At 46.6% G+C, this 18,394-nt stretch overlaps 1 protein-coding gene across 1 annotated transcript; it reads right to left on the minus strand.

Moving 5' to 3' along the window:
- Positions 1-137: 137 nt before the first annotated feature.
- Positions 138-17,232, minus strand: IGBP1 (immunoglobulin binding protein 1). Its single transcript, XM_075940801.1, has 6 exons — positions 17,014-17,232; positions 15,071-15,382; positions 10,059-10,254; positions 8,328-8,410; positions 4,116-4,228; positions 138-634 (listed from the first exon to the last, which is right to left on the minus strand). Exons 1-6 carry the CDS (start codon positions 17,202-17,204, stop codon positions 489-491), a joined length of 1,041 nt encoding a protein of 346 aa, XP_075796916.1. The 5' UTR covers positions 17,205-17,232; the 3' UTR covers positions 138-488.
- Positions 17,233-18,394: the final 1,162 nt, after the last annotated feature.

An 18,394-nucleotide genomic window follows, 5' to 3' on the forward strand; every position in this document is an offset into this window, starting at 1 on the left:
AACTCCTGTGTAGAGCCCCAATCGATAATTTACTCCTGCAAATTGTTGCCTGAACTCTCACTGTCCACGACCCTGGAACAGTATTTCAGCATGAAGACGACAGATGGGCAAGGGAGCAAGGAACTCTACATTAAGGATTAAACAGCACAAGAAATTTTATTTTTTAAAATGAGAAAAATAAATAGACAACAATAGAGAGCGCCACTTTCAAATTAATATACGTTTTGCTTAGCAGTAACTCCCTCTGTTTGGTAGGCCCATGGAAGTTTTGCTCTGACCCCTCAAGTAAAGGATCCCCACTTGATGAAGCTTTGGCCCATCATAATGTACACTCAGATATTTAATGCAAAACAAGACAAACTGCCTTGTTCAGTCTCCTTCTACAGGTGATCCTCAGCAGAAACCAACGACCTCCCGCCAGCCTACTCCTACTATATCACGGAGAACACTCAGTCGAGACTCTTCTGCCCTAGTCATTCCTTCATCAGTCAGCCCATGTTCTGTCGGTTGCCATATCCCCTAGGGTGTGTGTCTTTCCAATCATCCCAGCCGCGAGCTTTCTGTAGAGTTTCTTCATCATCCTCTTCCACCTTCTTCTCCTGCTGCTCTTTCTGCAGCTCCTCTTCAGCAGGATCTGTTGACGGTCAAGAGAGTAAGTTATTACACAGGGAAACGGAAACAAAGGAGTCACCAATCAGATTCTCTATAGTGATGTCTTCTGGAATATGTTCTTTAGGAACAAGGGACTTGCCATATATGGGATCAGCCTAGTGGTTCATCTAGCTTGGTAGTCAATCTGTGACAACAGTCAAGGCTAGATGTTTCAGAGAAAGATGCAAGAAAGCCCACAATGGCCAATTATGAAATAAATGTTCCCTATGGGTATGCTTTCTATTCCCTTTGGTTAATGATGTATACCCTGAAGACAAAGGCTTATAGTCCTTCTGCTTTTCTAGTCAAACATAACTGTGGATAGACTCATTCACAGAAATGTGTCTAATATGGGGTGAAAGCACACTTACTGGTGTGCCTTGCACCAGGCCTGGTGCTCCTAGCGGGGGGAGGGGGGCAGATGGGAAGGGGGAGGGAACGGCCTGCGCCCCCTAAAGCAGTGGTCACTCACCAGTAGATCGGGATCTACTGGTAGATCTTGGAGCCTCTGACAGGTGATCCTGACTGGTTTGGCTGGGAAGCTATGAAGTGCTGGAACTTCAGTTGCCCTTTCACACACTTCCCTGCTGCTCCTGCCCTCTACCTTCGAGTTGCCCCCTTAGGAGCCTCCTACTTCCTGTGAAGAGTGTGGGACGGAGAGGAGGGGCACTGATGTCAGGGTGTCCCTCCTCCCTCCACTCCTGTATCCAGTCTCCACACAGAGAGGGGGATGGAGCGAGCTTGGCAATGCAAATTTCTCTCTCACACTGTGTGTCTGTCATTCTCACAAACACACACTGTTATTCACTTTCATCTCCTGACCCAACACACGTGGGGGGTTGCTGTTACTTCTTTTACTGCTGGCAAGTGCATTATTTTGAGATTTTGACTGATCTGTGCATTTCATAATTTTCATTTCTCTCTTACTTGTATTTAATTCTATGAGGAGTGAGTTCTAAAATGCATAATCTGTCATGGTTGGAGTAATTATACCTATGGTAATTGCTGCTACTGGAAGTGGTGGGCTTGTCCCTGCAGCCCCTGAAAGGCAGAGCAGGGGGTCTCCACATGCTGTCCTTTTCTGTAGGCATCACTCCTGCAGTTCACATTGATCAATAATGGGGAATCGTGGCCAATAGAAGCTGTGGCTGTAGATGAGGGGTAGCACATGGAGCCATTGCTGTACATGCCAGCTGCTTTCAGGAGTGGTGCAGGGCCAGGACAGGAGTAAGCCTGCCTTAACCACACTGCTCCACAACCTGGAAGTTGTCTCAGTTAAACAGTGCCTGGCCAGAGACTGCTTCCTGAACCTGTCCCAGAACTGAACCTCCTCCTACACCCAGCCTTCTGCCTCAGACGCAAGTCCCCCTGCACCCAAATTCCTTCCCAGATTTGCACCCTGAAACTCCTCCTGGACCCCAATTCACCCAGCCTGGGCTAAGCCCAGAGCCCCTCCCACACTTCAAACACCTTGGCCCAAGACCAGAACCTGAATCCCAGCCCCTACCCCAGCCTGGTGAAAGTGAGTGAGGATGGGGAGAAAGAGCATAGAGTGAGCAGGGTGAGGCCTCAGAGAAGGGGCGGAGCAGAGGCAATTCCTCAGAGAAGAGGCAAGGAGCAAGGGGGACAAGGGTATTTGGACTTGAGGTAGATCTTACATTGCACTTCGATTGAAAATGTGATCGTGTGGTTAAAAAGGTTGGTGACCACTGCCCTAAAGGGACGTGGCTGGGCAAACTGCCCTCTTCCCCATCAGCTGGCTGCTTGGGAGTCCTGGGGCTCCACAATTTTTGGAAGGACCCAGGCTCCTGGCCACTACCCTTTTAAATCAATGGCAGAGCCACCCATAGAGAGGGTGCTGAGCTGTGCTCCTGCTTGGCTCCTCGTTGCCCCCTTTCCATCTCTTCTCCCAAGCAACAAGGCTGGGAGCCGGGGGAGCAGAGCAGACTGGGGTCAGGTCACTGTGCTTCCCACCGCCACTGATGAAGTGCAAGGGCCAGTCCGTCCCCTGCTGCTGCTGGTGCCAGGTCACTTAGTCCCTCAGGCTGCCCTGGGCCCTGCAGGGCCCCCAAAAGCACAAGGCCCAGATAAGCTGGACAAGACGTCCAATGGATAAAATGGCTCCGATTGCTGGGCCAGCTCTGACCACCTGGCCCTGGCACAGCTGCACCTTTTGCTCTTCCTCCCCCCTCCCCGTCACTAGGGTCTGGCAGTGCTGCTATTGCAGTGAGGTTAAAACACTGCCGCAGCAGTGCCTCTGGATCCTGGTGGGGAGTAGGGGGGGAACTTGGCTGGGGGGTGGCCAGAATGCCACACTGGCCCACTTTCACCTCTGGTATAATCCTTTAATCCTGTTAGCCTCTTTGCTTCAGAGACAATGTGGCAGTGAGTTCCAGTGGTCAGTTACAGACAATTTATTTCCTGATTAATTTCATGTGTTACTTTATGCAGCAGTGCCTACAGTCTAGGGTGCCGGGGCTAATCACTGCACCAACATACAGGTAAGTTCTTTGGGGCTGGAACTATCTTCCCTGTTTTTGTATTGGGAGAACAGGTGCTCCTGTTTACCTTGGTGTAACTTTTACTTTTGTATCTTGGGTGTTTTAAACTATTATATCCCCTTTTATTCATCTCCTTTCTAAACTGCACCAAGTACCTCTTCAAATGGAAGCCTCCACAAAAATATATCACTTTCACTGCTTATACACAGACCCTTCTATTTCTTAGTTAGCCCACCTCAAAAGAGGTGCACTGCATTCAGTTCTGATCTAAGAGAAGGTGTGCCTTGATTTATATTATGGCAATATGTTTTCAGTATTATTTCCCCTCCCACTCTTTATACCTCCTCACAGTATTTGCTTTTTGGACTGCTACTGCCCACTGAACAGGTGCTTTCATTGTGATGTCTACATTAATGCTCAAATAACTGTAACCACTCAGGAAAGGTAATTAAGAACTCAGTTATATGCATGATCATTCCTTCTGGGGTACACTAACTTGCTTTTTCCAACACTCATCTGTCATCATGTTACTTATTCACTTAGTTTTGTAAGGTCCCTCTGAAGTTCTCAGTTTTTGCTAGTATTTTTTCTTCCTCCTGTTTTCTGCCTCAGCTAGTTTGAGTCATGACAATACTTTGCTTGTCACCCTACTAAGTATTCTTAATAACCTGCTGTGACAACTCTGAATGACAACAGGTAACAGTGTGTTTGGATTTTCAAAAAGCATGTCTGCTCCTATTTTGTTAAGCTTACAGAACACTAGTAAATTAGAGCCAGATTTTCTCTTTACGGGAGATGTTTCAACTTGTCTCCATCATATTATGGATATCTATTTCATGCACATTTTATAATTGTGTATAATTATTGTTTAAAAAATTTTTCTGGCACTGCAATAATGAACCCTGTTTTGAGATTCCGAGGACCATTTGCATTCCCATTTACATTTTCTTTATTACTCCATACCTGCTGTTGTCTGGGGTATGCCTTTGTCAGGCAAGATGCCCTGTTTCATGCGCTGTTCATACCAATCATTTACTGTCATAGTTGCTAGGCTAGGATAGCCAGCTCCTAAAACCCTGCAGGAAGAAACAGATATTTAAAGCAACATACACTGTGCACATTCTATGTCAAATTAATCCTTCTGATGCAGCCTCAGGTATCCCAACATACCAAGAAGTACAAAGATTTTCCAGGACAGCCCCAACTTATCAACACATTCTGCTCTCCCATTCAAAAAAGTCCTTAGTTTATCTATTGAAAAGAACCCTCCTGATTTGTACCATCTCTTATTTTCTTCTTATGTTGAATATACTATTCAAAATAAAAGTAAAGCCTGACCCTGTAAGGTCTGTGTAGATAAATCCCAACCCTGGGACCATTTGATAAGACACAGGATTAGACTTAGTATAATTGACCCAAAACCTCTTGAGGTGCTGCAGCACACAGAGAATCATCTGCCTAGACGATGTTCTGCCCACAAAGTGACTGCGTTTCAGGGGTGGTAGTTAATAAATCTGCAAAGCCATTTGGGGTCTTCCTGAATGAGGAGTACATGAAACATGCAATTATTATATGCATATGAGATGGGCCTAGGTCCATGAACATATCAAATTAACAAAAATGGTCCCAGAATGACATCCTCAGAAAATAGTTAAGGATTTTAGACCAGAATGCCTTTGAATTCCATCCCCACACATGTGCCATTTCTAGTCAAAGGTCTCTATTATCTAGCTAAGATAGCACAAATCATTCCAATTTCTCCACAGGCTCGACAGCCACAGTTTATAATCTGATCCTTAAATTTAGGATCTTTGTTTTGGACCCTTTGTGAACCACAAGATCACCCTGACCATTCTGCTATGAGAAATTTGTCTTTCCTCCCTTAGATCCAAACTCCTTTTAGTTTTCTTCTAGATGAACTAAGTCTCAGCAAGAAACTGCACTAAAAACCCACAGAAAAAGACAGCAGGGACAGACAAGGTCACTTTGGTCATCACTCAGAACTCTTGTAATCTGCCCAAACTCTCCCATAAATCCTTCCCACCAACGTCTTATCTCCCCTGATCTTGATTCTGCAAGGATATGGTCTCAGCTACCATCTCGGTAAGTCTGTTCCACAAACTACTCTGACTTCATTTTGATTCCAAAGCTTCTGGCCATGGCTGTTTGCCCTACCATCTTCTGAGGGACTGAACTCAGACCCTTGCTTTAAACTGCTCCCCAGAGTATACTTTAGACTCTCATGCAATCTGATGAAGATGTTTCTCCTCCTACAATATACAGTTTCCTTCCAGTGTGCTCGTTTTCTTCAGGCTATTGGTCTGACAATACCCCAGGACTACTGAATATGTATTGCTTTTGTTCATTATTAGGCTTGTCAGTCAAAGTAAGGTTGTAACTGATGCACTCTTCTGCTGTTTTTAAGCTCAGTTCCACTTATTTGGCTTGTTCATTTTTGCATTTAGCAGCTGTAATAAGATATCTGGCAACAATCTGTTTTATGTACTGTGTGTGTTCATGCAGATCACAGATTTGGATGCTTTCGTTATTTTCCACTTCCTATAATTTTCCCATTTCATAATTTTATGCACATACCTTACCATCTCCTAGATTGCTGCTTGTATTTTGTCACTGCCCCAGTGAAGGCCATTTAACCTCACTAGAACAGCAAAAGGGCAAGCACCAACCCTGTAAATGTTTTTCTTCTTTATTGCTATAAGGCTAGAAATGTCTCTTCCTGCCTCCTCTGTTGCAGTCTGTAGTGTAGTCCTGTGAAATCCTTTATCAAAAAGGAACTGAGAACAGAGAAAACTGGTAACATGCAACTTTGTCATCTTTTGGAAGAGAGCTAATGCTATTCTGGAGTCTGCCACTGTGGCTTAATCCATATGCTCTCACACATCTGAAAACTCCAGATGCACTATTATCAGCACAAGTAGTTGTAATCAACACCTCCATCAAGGACTTGTAGCTCTCAGCAACTGCAGTTCAAATCACTAATAGCTAGGAACTTCTAATTTAGGTATGTGTATCCTAACACACTTTGGGATACCTTACAGTTATCCTGTAATGCTGTGAGGAATATACACATGGCTTGTATTGGAGCTAATTAATGTGTATGTATAGAGTTCAAACCTATAGCAATTGGCTTTCCAGTAACCTGACAGCCACAGATGATATCTCTGAAGTTTAAAAGGCAGAGCCCTGGCCAGTTCTTTGGACTCTTGAAGAAGCATCCACTCACCCAAAGGGTCTGGATGGATAACACCCCTAGATATTGCTTGCTGTAAAAAAATAGGAACCAAATTCAGAATCCACAGTCCTTTACTTAGCTTATATATAAAAAACAAAAAAAAAACCCACACATTCTAAGAGCCCAATGAAGGCAATGTTTGAGCATGGCAACAAGTCTTGGTATAGGATGGTGACAAAAGACTGGACAACCATATTCCTTATAACATGGTAAACGAGTAGTTTTGCAAATATAAAGTCCTGAACCTATGTAGTGCACTTCCTGTAAACAGCTTGAATTAAGGGGTTATATCAGTGGTCACCAACCAGTAGATCAGGATCTACTAGTAGATCCTGGAGCCTTTGACAGGTGATCCTGATAGGTTTGGACAGGAGGCTGCCAAGTGCTGGCACTTCTGCCCCCTCAGCACTGCCGGGCTGCTCCTGCCCTCTGCCTTGGCACTGCCCACCATCCCTGGAAGCCTCTTGCTTGCTGTGCAGGGCACAGGAAGAGGAGGAAGGGGGTTGCTGATGTCAGGATGCCCTTCCTCTACCCTGTAGCCCATCTCCACAGAGCAGAGGGAGGCAGGGATGGAGGGAGTTTGCTGGTAGCTTTTGGGAGTGGTGCAGAGCCAGAGTAGGGGTAAGCCTGCCTTAGCCCCACCCCCGCACCACCTTCCAGCAGCCACCTGTGGTAAGTGGTGCCCAGCTGGAGCATACATTCCAAACCTTGGCCCCAGTCCTGAACCCCAAACCACTGCCCTAGCCCTGAGTCTCCCTGCACCCCAATTCCCTCCCAGAGCCAGCACACTCACCCCCCTCCTGCACCTCAACTCCTTACACCAGGCTCAGTTCAGAGCCCCTCCCACACTCCAGATCCTTTAGCCCAAGATCAGTCTGCTTTCCCCTCTCCTGAACCCCAGCGCTCTGCCCCAGCCTAATAAAATTGAGTAAGGATGGGGGAGAGAGAATGGATGGAGTGAGCAGGGGTTGGGCCTTGGAGAAGGGGCAGGAAGGAGGTGGGGGAAGGGTGTTTGTGTTTGAGGTAGATCCCGAATTGCATTTAAACTCAAAAGTGATCTCCTGCTTAAAAAGGTTGGAGACCACTGGGTTATATTATTGGCTATGACAGTCTTTTCTTGAGTTTGCTATCATACTGATGGACAGATTGCTACTTAAAACAGAGCTTTCATTGGTTCTAACACATTGACACTTCACATTAGAGACTGACATTGACAAACTATGCCAGAGTTACCCAGATCCTTTGAGTACAAACCTGCAACCCTCTCCTTGGGATAGAGTCAAAACTCAAGGTATGTAGTACAATTCCTTTAAAATAAAGAAGGGATTTATAACAAAGGTGAAGCAAAGAGCAGCATAATGGACTGCCAACTAGCCTCCAACCTTTCCCTTCTTGCATCTATTTTCAAGCTCTAGATTGGTAAAAAAAGTGCTAAGAGACCCTCTTATCGAACAGTAAGGATGATGCTGATGTGACACATTGATGGTTCAGAGGGGGACACAGGAAACCTTGTCAGCTGGGAACTCTCCCCAACTAACCAAATACAAAGAAGACAGACCACAGGTATTGTGGTACTCTTGGATCAATGCACTACATACAGAGATACTACTAAGATGAACTTCACTTCCTCTGCCTCCCTGGAGGGAGGAGGCACAGGACAGCATACTAGTATGGGAGAATTAAAGGAAAAGGAAAAAAAGTGGGAGAAAGTAACTTAATTTCTACCCCCCATCTTCCCCACACACACACAATAAAAGCCATCCTGCTGTGGTGCAGGTCTTGAAGAAATATTTCCTGTGGATGTGGAAGAATGCCCTAAGCCCATCTTAGCTTCTTGCAAACATTCCAATCAGCACTGTGCTCACTACTTTCAGGAAAACAGAGACATGTCGCAGTGCACCTAACGTTATGGTGCAACATACTTAGCCTGGATGGCGTCCCGGGTGAGAATGAACGGTTTCATTGCAATCCTGGGCTGATGGGATTTCTGAGGAGGTGCTGAAGCCTTGAGATGGGAAACAAAAGTCAAAAAGTTTTACCTTCAGAATAACCTCCCCTACATGTCCTTTAGAACAGAGCATGAGAGGAGTGGTAGCTCTACAATCAGAGAAACATAGTTGGGTTATAGCTACACTGCCGCTGGGAGGTGCGATTCACAGTATGGACGCTCTGTTTGAACTACTGCGCTGAAAACAGCAGTATGGGTGTTATGGCACAGTGAGTGGCTCAGGCTTCCTGCCCAAAGCCAAACCTGCTTGACCATGTGGGTCCAAATTCCAATGATTAGTCTGTGCCACCATCCATTCTGCATGAGCACTTTTGTGTTCAGCACATTTGCTCAAGCAGACCAAATACATTTGTCTACCAGTGCTGAGAATCATACCTGCCCACTGCAGTGAAGACATACTACTAGTCTGACAAAGGCCAGGCCTAACCCACGCTAAGCCACAAACTCCTGAGTGAGCTTTAGCATGTGACTTCACCTCCCTATGCCTGAGGCAATTCAGTCCTGGGAGAAAGCAAGAACCTAATGAAACATGAGGCAGCTGCAGTTGAACTAGACTAACATGAAGTAAAGAAAAACAATTATTTCTATCAGGGACCAAACATGGCACATTGGCCACTCAGTAAACCCTGTCATGAAGAATAATCCTATAAACTCAGAGCTGCGTGGATGAGCAGAGTGCTGTCATCCTATGTGGCAGTATTACAGGGACAAGACACTGAAGTGCACAAAACAAGTCTCCATCCCAAATAAAGCAGGAAGATTTTATGTAATACCTAGTTAATGGGCTTCTAATTCTAAACAGCAGATATTAAGTCAACAGAACCAAGCTTGAACTCTTGAAAACAGCATCATTCAGTGTGTTACAGATAAGGAATGTGTTAGGATACACGGTTAACTGATGAGCCCGGGCTCATCAGTTAGCCTTCATGGTTACACACAAGCCCCCCCCCCCCACTCTCCCCACCCTGGTGTCAGAAGCAGCAGCACAGAGGGTAGGGGAGAGCAGGCAGGAGCCAGTGCTAACAGGGAGTCTGTATCAGAGGTAGCGGCAGGGCAGGGCGTGTTCACAGGGAGCCATCTTAAACCACCTCCCCATTCACAGATAAACACGGAACATTTCAGCAGTTACACGTTTACAAAAAACAGTTTTTAACATCCCTAGTACAGACTACATATTGCTAAAGGTGCTTTTATTGTTCAACAGGCTCACTCCTTTCAGAAGTACCTGGACATTCTGAAAACCAAAACTGCATGCTTAAAAGATCACTGGATTATTATTTTTACTGTTGCAGATTTATTATTTTAAGAGCGAGGGACAATCTGGCATAACATATGGAAGTAGGACAAAACTCCCCTTGAGTCTTTAATGTACCTCAAGTCTGATGTGCAACCCTCTGCTATATCAAACCTTGACTAATTCACTACTAGAGGTCATGCCAAACTTAGTTCTGGTTTGTTAAAAAGAGATCCCCCTATTCACTTCATTTGTGATTTATGTAGAATTTCAACCCACATGTGAAAGTACACTAAACTCTGTCATTCCAACCATATGATAATCTTTAATTTTAAGTCTCAATGTCCATCACCCCAATTGTACACAAAACCTACAAGACTCATAGCCCAAGACATATCCTGAATCTCATACCTGTTTTAGTGCATTTCTTCCTCTCAAAATCACCATTTCTTGGTCAATACTCTCAATTTCCTCCAAGCTTGTAGAGATCCACTTCTGGATTTGCATCAGATAGTATTCCCTTATCTGTTCCTCCTCTGCTTGGCCATTCTCCACAAAAGCTTTCATGGAGGCCAACTTGTTCTCCAACTCTTTCTTCTGCTTATATCTGTCTCAGAGGGAGAGAGGACCATTTAAGGAACCTGTTTCAAACAAGTTTCTTTACTGAGGGTAAATGGACACAGCTGATTATAAAACAAACAAAACAAGGATGCTGTCATAGGGGCGATCATGTTTTATTAGAGAATTTGCCTTCTGGAACAAGCATCCCTAAAGTTCAGAATTGGAATACATCCCAGTAGAACTACAGCAGTGGTTTACAAGGAAAAGTAAGTATTGCATGTTAATAAAGTACAGTGCTCTTTGATCTGGGACACTCTGGGCTGACAACATCCGTAATCTTGCCCGACCACAGTTGCCTGGGTGTGGCCCACCATGGGCTGACAGCTGCTCTAGCCTCCCCACCACACAGGCTGGTAGTCAGCAGGTTTGCACGGGGTGGAGGTGGAGGTGGGAGCGGGGGAAGGAGGAGACTGCCGACTCCCAGCTCGCTTGGTAGTCAGCAGACTCAAGTGGGATGGAAGCAGCAGCAGGAGGAGGGAGAGGGGACTACTGGCTCCCAGCCCATGCAAGCCTGCAGACTCCCAGGCTGTGTGGGCTGGGAGCCAACAGCACCGTAGGGGTGCAGCAGCCTCTGCCCACAATGCAGGGGTTACTCCAGGCTGTGCCCACCCCCACATTTAATCAGTTAACTGGTTAAACTTAACATTTAACCCGTTAATTAAACAAACGGGATTTTACATCCTAGCTGGGAGTCCAGCAGGAGAGGAGCCGGTGGCTAGGAGCTCAGCAGGGCTGAGAGCAGAGCCAGGCCAGTGGCAAGGGGTCCAGCACTGACCTCCCCTGGTCCAGCATACTCCCTTGTTCAGGACTGGTCAGGTCTCAAGGGTGCCTGACCCAGGAAGTGCAACTAATATATTTCAAGTGAACATCTATGACTAGAAAACCACTCTTTGGAGACCAACAGCAAAGGGCTCACAAATTATCATTTGAGAGACTTAACATAGACTACAAGACCTGGGTTGCTGACAACTCTGAGGTGCTGAAACCTTGAGATAAAAGGCAAATAGACTTACCTTTAGAATAACTTTCCAGTCCAATTAGAATCGAGTTGGCATGTACATTTACCTTCTCGAGCAAAGATCAAAAGGTCTTCATTTTCCTCTGTATGGCTACGGAGGCTATATATACAATCCTATGCATACAGCTCAAAGCAAGAGGGAAATCTACTAGTCTCCCCTTTCCCTCCTCTTCATCTGGTTATGATCCTTCTCTGATGTGTCAGAAGAAATTTAGACTGCATGCTTTTTTGGAAAAAGGACAAGATCGAATACAATTTTGGGAACTCAGAACAATATATAGAAGAAGAGTTTTTGATGTCTCATTACTGCAGTGTGGGTAAGGAAAGACTTTGGCTGCAAGTATCTCCACTTTGCTGTTGAAAAAAATGCATTTCAAGGGATTGACATCTGAGTTTTCAAGCAGCCGCCAGACCATTAATTAAAACCACAGAGATAGAATTTTAAACTGGTTGTAACTAGGGATGTAAGCAACTAATTGACAAGTCACTGCCCACCCCTTGCTGCCTCTGATAGAGGCAGTTGGGGGAAGTAGGGAGGAGAGCAGAAGGTGCTGGGGGAACTGGCTTAAAAGTCGGTTCCCCCTAACTTCAGCTCTGTGGGAGGGAGCAGGGGCGCAGCGATGGCATTCCACCTTTGAAATGTACAGGAGTCCCCACTGGGACTCTTGTACATTTCAAAGTGGAAGCGCTGCATGGAGCCCGGTCCAGCATGGAACTCAGAGTCCCCCACTGGTCTCAGGCTCCATGCGGTGTTTCAGTGTTTGAAATGCTCAAGAGCTCTTGCTGGGGTTTTTGGGCATTTCAAAGGTGGAACACTGTGCAGCACTTCCGCCTTCTAAATGCGGCAACAGCCAGGCAGGCTCTTGCTACATTTCAAAGTGGATATTCCATCGACTATTCGACTAGTTGATTAATCTAACTTTAACATCCCTAGTTATGATGCAGTCTTCAGGAAATTAGCTCTTTAAAAGACTAGGGGATTGCAGAGAAACCAACTAGAAAAAAAATATGCATCATGCATTAAATATTCCATTAAGGGTTATTTTCTGAGTAAAAATTATTATGGTAGAAGCTATGCTACATCATAAATGCACAGGATAGTGTATGGGCAACAGAGATGTGAATGGTAAACTGGCAGAGACTGGAGCAGCCTCCCACTGGCCACGAGCAGGGGAAGGGAGTCTATTACAGCCCTGTCAGAGCAGCTCCCTCCTAAGGCAGGCCCAGCCCACCGTGACACAACCTGGCTGAAGCAGCCCCTGCCAATGGTGAAGGGGGTGTATGAACTCCAGCCCAGCCAGACTGAAGCAGTCTCCCAACCTGTCCCCATTTAAGCAGTTAACCAGTTAAAAATAACTTAACTGGTTAACTGATTGCCCATTAGGAATGTAAAATCCCTTCAAAGGCAATGAGCTTCCCCCATACAACAACTAATATCCTAACGGAGGGACCACCTGAAGGAAAGGGGCACTTGAACTACACAGCCTGAAAAGCTTTAGTACCTCTACATGAGAGCTTACTTCCTAAATAAGGGTCTAATTAAGACATAACAGGGGATCTTATAGGATGCAGCAGTTCCGAGCTCGAGCGTACTCTAGGTTTCAAAATCTGAATCCTAGATTTCTAAGTGCAAAAGGACACCTGAGTTAGCAAACAAGGAACAGTTTTATTATTTAATGGGATTATTTTTTTAAATGAAAGGTGGTTCTAAGCCTTACCCCTTATATCCAATTTCAGTGATTAACAAACTCAGCTGGGGAATTATTTGAGGTAGTCAGAATTATGGATGTTAAATTGCGATTAACTAATCAAACAGTCGATGGGATTTCCATTGACTATTTGATTAGGTAAGAACTTCCGCGTTCCACCTTTGAAATGCACAAAAGCCCCAAGGAGAACTCTTGTACATTTCAAAGTTGGCTGCTGTTGTGCCCCTGCCTCTTCATGATAGATGCAGCAAGTGGGAGGAAGCAACTAGTCGACTAGCGTGTCAACTATCTGATAAGCTTTTGCTAATCGGATAGTCGAGTAGTCGCCTACATCCCTAGTCAGAACAAAACAAGAACCAAGAAGCAAAAAATGAAAGGAGATGAAAGGGCAAATCATTCAAGATAATCTTACAAAACGCAATACTGAGAGGCTGGAGAAGCACAATGCTAAGCAACAGAAGGACCTGACCTCCAGCTTCCCTCCTGGAGCAGCACAAGGGAAGTCATCCCCATCATAGCAGACCTTCATACTTTGAAGCAGGGCAGTCTTCAAATAAGCTACTTCAAGAACTCAGAGTTTGTAAGTACTACCCAGAATCTAGAATTCTACCACTTTCCTGCCAGGTTATTGTTGAAGGCCTCCATGCATTTTGGGTGATTGAAGGGTGAGGGAAGAGACAGCAGGAACATGAAGGTATGGAATATAAACAAGTGCCATTTGTCAGAACAGAAGGTTGTTGGTGGATCCATACAACTTTTTGAAAGTTTGCGTGAACTATGTCCATTTTTACACAAGTCCCCATGATTCTTCACTGCTGCCATCAAATCAATGGAAATGCCAAACTTCACAGATTGAGACGACAGCAGCTTGAAAACTAATTAAATTTAGCCGTAGTCAGTTTTTCCTCATATACACACACGCACACGTAATAAAATGTAGTACACATATAAGGTATCCTCTTGCTATAGGACACCAAGGTTGTTGGCAACCTTGGTCTCATAACAAAATGTACTTTATATGTACAGTTGTAACTTATACAATAGGAAAAACAGATATTGTTTAAATTATTGTACTCCAGTGTATGCTGAAAATGCAGCACTATTGAGGACTTTGGTTTAAGTGTATGGTGTTCTCTCACAGTAAAAAGGCTTTGAAGACCACTGGATCAGTGAAATGATACTATGTTACCATCCCAAATCCATTTCTCTTAGAAATATGAACTTTCTGGGGGCAAGGACCACTTGTTTGTGTTTTTACAACACAATTAAATGGTTCCTGATACTAACAGGGACCTTTGTGTGCCACAGCAATACAATAGTATTCTACCACCAGGATTAACATTCTTAGATTGAAATACAGGCTCTGGTAATATTTTATTTCCTTTCATTTACAACTTTAGACTCCAATCTGGTAAACAGGGTTGCAAAATCCTGGTTCATCAGTTAACCAGCTAACGTTTAGGTTAACTGGCTAAATGTTAGGTTAACGGATTAAGCAAGATCCAGGTGGGGAAGCAGCCTCCAGGGCTCCCACACCCAGCCCCATACTACAGCTGGCTGGCGGCTCTCAGCTGGAGCTGTCACTGGCTCCCAGCTCCTGCCAGAGCAGCCTTTGTCCACAACAGGTCCTTGGCAGGTGGGGAGCTGCTTCAGCCCCCACCAGTTACAGGTTAACTTTTCACATGCCTACTAGTAAACACTTCACAAATAGTCCCTCTGTGTGAAAGATGAGGTCTTGGTAACCAGAGTGATTATTATTACTTAACAGAAGTTGTAATCAACATCAACATACCTATTAATGAATGCTAGTAAATCAAGGGTGCTACTGCCCATGGAGAGTCTAACAGTATTATGATACCTATGGCGAATAACTTGGAAACTAGAAGGCATGCATTCAACAACTGCATGATATAACTTTTTCTATTTTAATTACAATTCAAGTTCTCTTATTCATTTTATATTCATTTCCATAATATCATACTGCACATTTCGTAGTGTGAATTACTTTACTTCTCCACCCCCTATTTTGTGCCTCCAACTGCTTTAGTAAGAAAAATAGAAAGCCCATGGCCTACCTTTCAATTTTTGCTTGTCTATTAGATGCCATGGCCACCAGACTGGACTGTCTGCTAGCTGGGCCAGCCCCAGAAGTACTCTCTGTAGGCTCATTTTCATTGAGGTTTTCTGGTGTTGGTGGAAGGTGGAACTTGCCAATATTGTAGTTCTTTGAGAGCATCAGAAAGTCCATGAAGTGGGCACGAGCACTCTGCACATGTTCTAGTCGTTTACTGAGATTGACCTGTTTGAGGGTGAGAGCTCCCAACAAAGCAGGCAACAGCAGATACTTCAGATCAGCAGATGCAATCTCCTCTAGGTCTTCATTTTGGCTGAAAGCAGAAGAGCAGAAAGAAGAGTAAGATATTCCTGCATCTCTGCCCCATTGGGTTCATGCCTATAGCATGCCTATGCTGTAGTCTTCACATCTCTGCAAAGGGGGAGGACCAAACGGAAGGGCCAGATGGAACACATTTCCTTAGCTGGAAAAAGCTCCTGGAGTGCAAGCTCCAAAGCTACGTCTAAACTAGGACGAAAGGTTTGTTTTTAAAATATGTTAGCAAATATTTTATATCATCATAGCCTTTATGTTAACCTAGAGCAGTAATACTCACAGCATACAATGTTCTTTAGCTATTGGTTTGGGTCTTTCTGCATCACCATATTCTGTGGGAATTGCTGTGCACTCCTAAAATAGTTGTAGGCCAGCACACTGATTAACAGGGGGTTTTATTCTCTAACTTAGTAAAGAATAAGTCAAGTAGTAAGACCAGCAATAAAATAGAAGCAGGATGCTTAACACTTAATGAAGCAACACCCGCCATCTGAAAAGTGGTGGCTGCATTACAGGGGATTTTCTCCACTGTGGGAAGGAAGAACTGAAAAATAAAGTAATTTAAGAAGAGTATGAAGCTTTTTGCTTCTGAATCAAAATAAATTATCCATAGCTTCCACAAAAATTAATTTTATGAAGTTGAGCAACAAACATCTTACAATTCTACACAAAGCCAATCTGCTCTGACTTGCTTTGAAATGCTTCTTCATCTTCTGTAAAATGTAACCACTAAACTGTGCCAAGGAAGTGGGTCTCTAACCTGCCCCACACAGTATTACTGGGATATAGCTGCTGTTGAGAAAGTGTATGGACTAGAGCTTCAGTGGTCTGAATATTGGGGAAAATTCCAGATACTAGCCCATGGCCAACTCTGCTTAATGTAAACCTTTCTGTGGACCACCAGCCATCCACTCATGATGACATAATAGGAGCAGGAGGAGGTGGAAGTGGGTCTGGGTGGGAGATAGGGTGAAGGACCAGGCTGGGGCATCTGGCCAGGATACCAGTGAATGGGAGCAGTGGGGAAAGTCTCCAGGTGAGCCGTTTCCTGTGTGGACTTTCCCGAGCTGGGGGAAGAGGGGGGCAGCAATGCACGAAGCAACTTCCACTCACTCCCTACCCCGCGAGCTGGATCTAACCTGTGAGACTCGGGGCTTCCCCTACCCACAGCAAGAAACGAAGGCGGGCGGGGAGAACAGGGCTGGGACACCTGTGCGGTCTCTCGCTGACGTGGGGGGAGGAGGAGGAGGAAGAGGCGGGCGAGCCTGCGCTCGCGGCCCACCTGCACGATGGTCGAGGATCGCACTCGGAGAACCACCGCCCTAGCCAAAGCTCTGCTGAGCGCACAACCTTGCCTGCCGCAGGGGCTCGCTGCAAACCCTTCACGCTGCGGGCGGCACCAATTCACGGAGCCGCGGGGCAAGGGAGCCTCCCGGGGGCACTTTAAAACCCGGGAAGGGCTCGAGGGCTTCCCACACTCGCGGGGCGGCTACACCTGCGCTCCCAGCAGGCCCGCTCGGCAGAGCCGGGCGCCCAAGGGAAAGGGGAGCGGGCCGGAGGCAGAACGGTCCCCTTCGTTCCTGCCACCAGCCGCGGGCTGAAGCGGCCCGGCCCGGGGCCTCCGCGCACCTGAAGAGGTCGAGCTGCGCTACGCCGTGGGCTGCCCGCTGCAGGAGATCGAGCCCCCGCCGGACCTTGTCCTGGAGCGCCGGGGCCCCCGAGGAAGGCTCGGTACTGGCCTCCACTTCGTCCAAAAGCCGCCAGCCAGTCTCCAGCAGCTCAGGGAGCCGCGGCAGAGCCTCGGCCGCCCCTGCCTCCATCTTGGGAAGGGAGGCGTCGCCTCCCCGCATCTGCTTCCGGGAGAGGCAAAGGCGGGCCCGGCCGCCATATTAGTAGAGGCAGTGCCGGGGAGCCATCTTGGCTGAGGAGACGAAGGTAGAGTAGGCGGGAAGTTGTGGCGGGGGCAGCTCCCGTTGGCGGCTGCCGCGCCTCTGGCGCCAAGAGGGACTAGCACCGCTCGGAGCACAGGGCGGGCGCAGAGGGCGCTAGCTACCGCCAGCGGGGCGGGCCGCCTGGGGTTCCTGGCCTGCAGCTGCGCCACGCGCCTCAGTCTTGCTGCCTGTAAAATGGGGACAGTCTTCACCTTGGTCCGGAGGCGCTAATGGGCAGTGCACTCGGAGGGCTGGGCGCTGGGTGCTCGCCAAGACAGGCGCAGGGCTGCCGTGCCTCTGAAAGTGAACTTGGGGGGCAGAAGGTGCCCAGCCAGCTGCAGCAGCACACAGCGATCTGACACTTAACACCCCTCCATGGGCACAAGGCTCCCCGTTTCCCCACAGATCCTCAGTGGGAGCCTCGCTGCTCCTGGAGGCCCCTTACCTCTATACTCCCTCACAGTCGGGAGCAGGGAGCTCAGCCAGGGACTCACAGGCATGAATCTCGACAAGAATGACAGCCAAGAGCTGATGTAAGGAATGCAGCATCTACGCCAGGGGTGGGGAAAAATAAGACCCATAGAAAAATCAGTCAGGGGCTGCACACAAGTGAGAAGCAAAAAAAAAAAAAAAAAAAAAAACCCTCGCTGATGTGGCAGTCAGTGGAAAAGGAGACACTCCCCACGTTTCCTTCCCATACCAAAGCATAGGGGGGACCCAGGCTAGTAGATTTTGTGTGCTCCAACCCCACAGTGGGATGGTGGGAGGGCTCCCCAATGCTGGGAAGAGGGAGAGCCCTGAGTCTTAGCAATTGGATCCAGGCAAGTTGGGGTCCGCATCTAAGCTATGTCTACACTGGTGGGTTGTTGCGCCAGTAATATGCAAATGAGGCTAAGCGGGGAATATCGCCAAGCCTCATTTGCACACCTAACGAGCCACCATTTTTGCAGAAGAGGCTCTTGTGCCAGAAGGAGCTGTCTACACTGCCCCTTCTTGCGCAAGAAAAACCCTCTTGCGCAATGCCGCTATGCTGATTATTTTCAGGAATAACGGCATTGTGCAAGAGGATTTTTCTTGCG

Source organism: Pelodiscus sinensis, chromosome 13, assembly GCF_049634645.1.
Source record: "Pelodiscus sinensis isolate JC-2024 chromosome 13, ASM4963464v1, whole genome shotgun sequence".
NCBI classification, from domain to species: Eukaryota; Metazoa; Chordata; order Testudines; family Trionychidae; genus Pelodiscus; species Pelodiscus sinensis.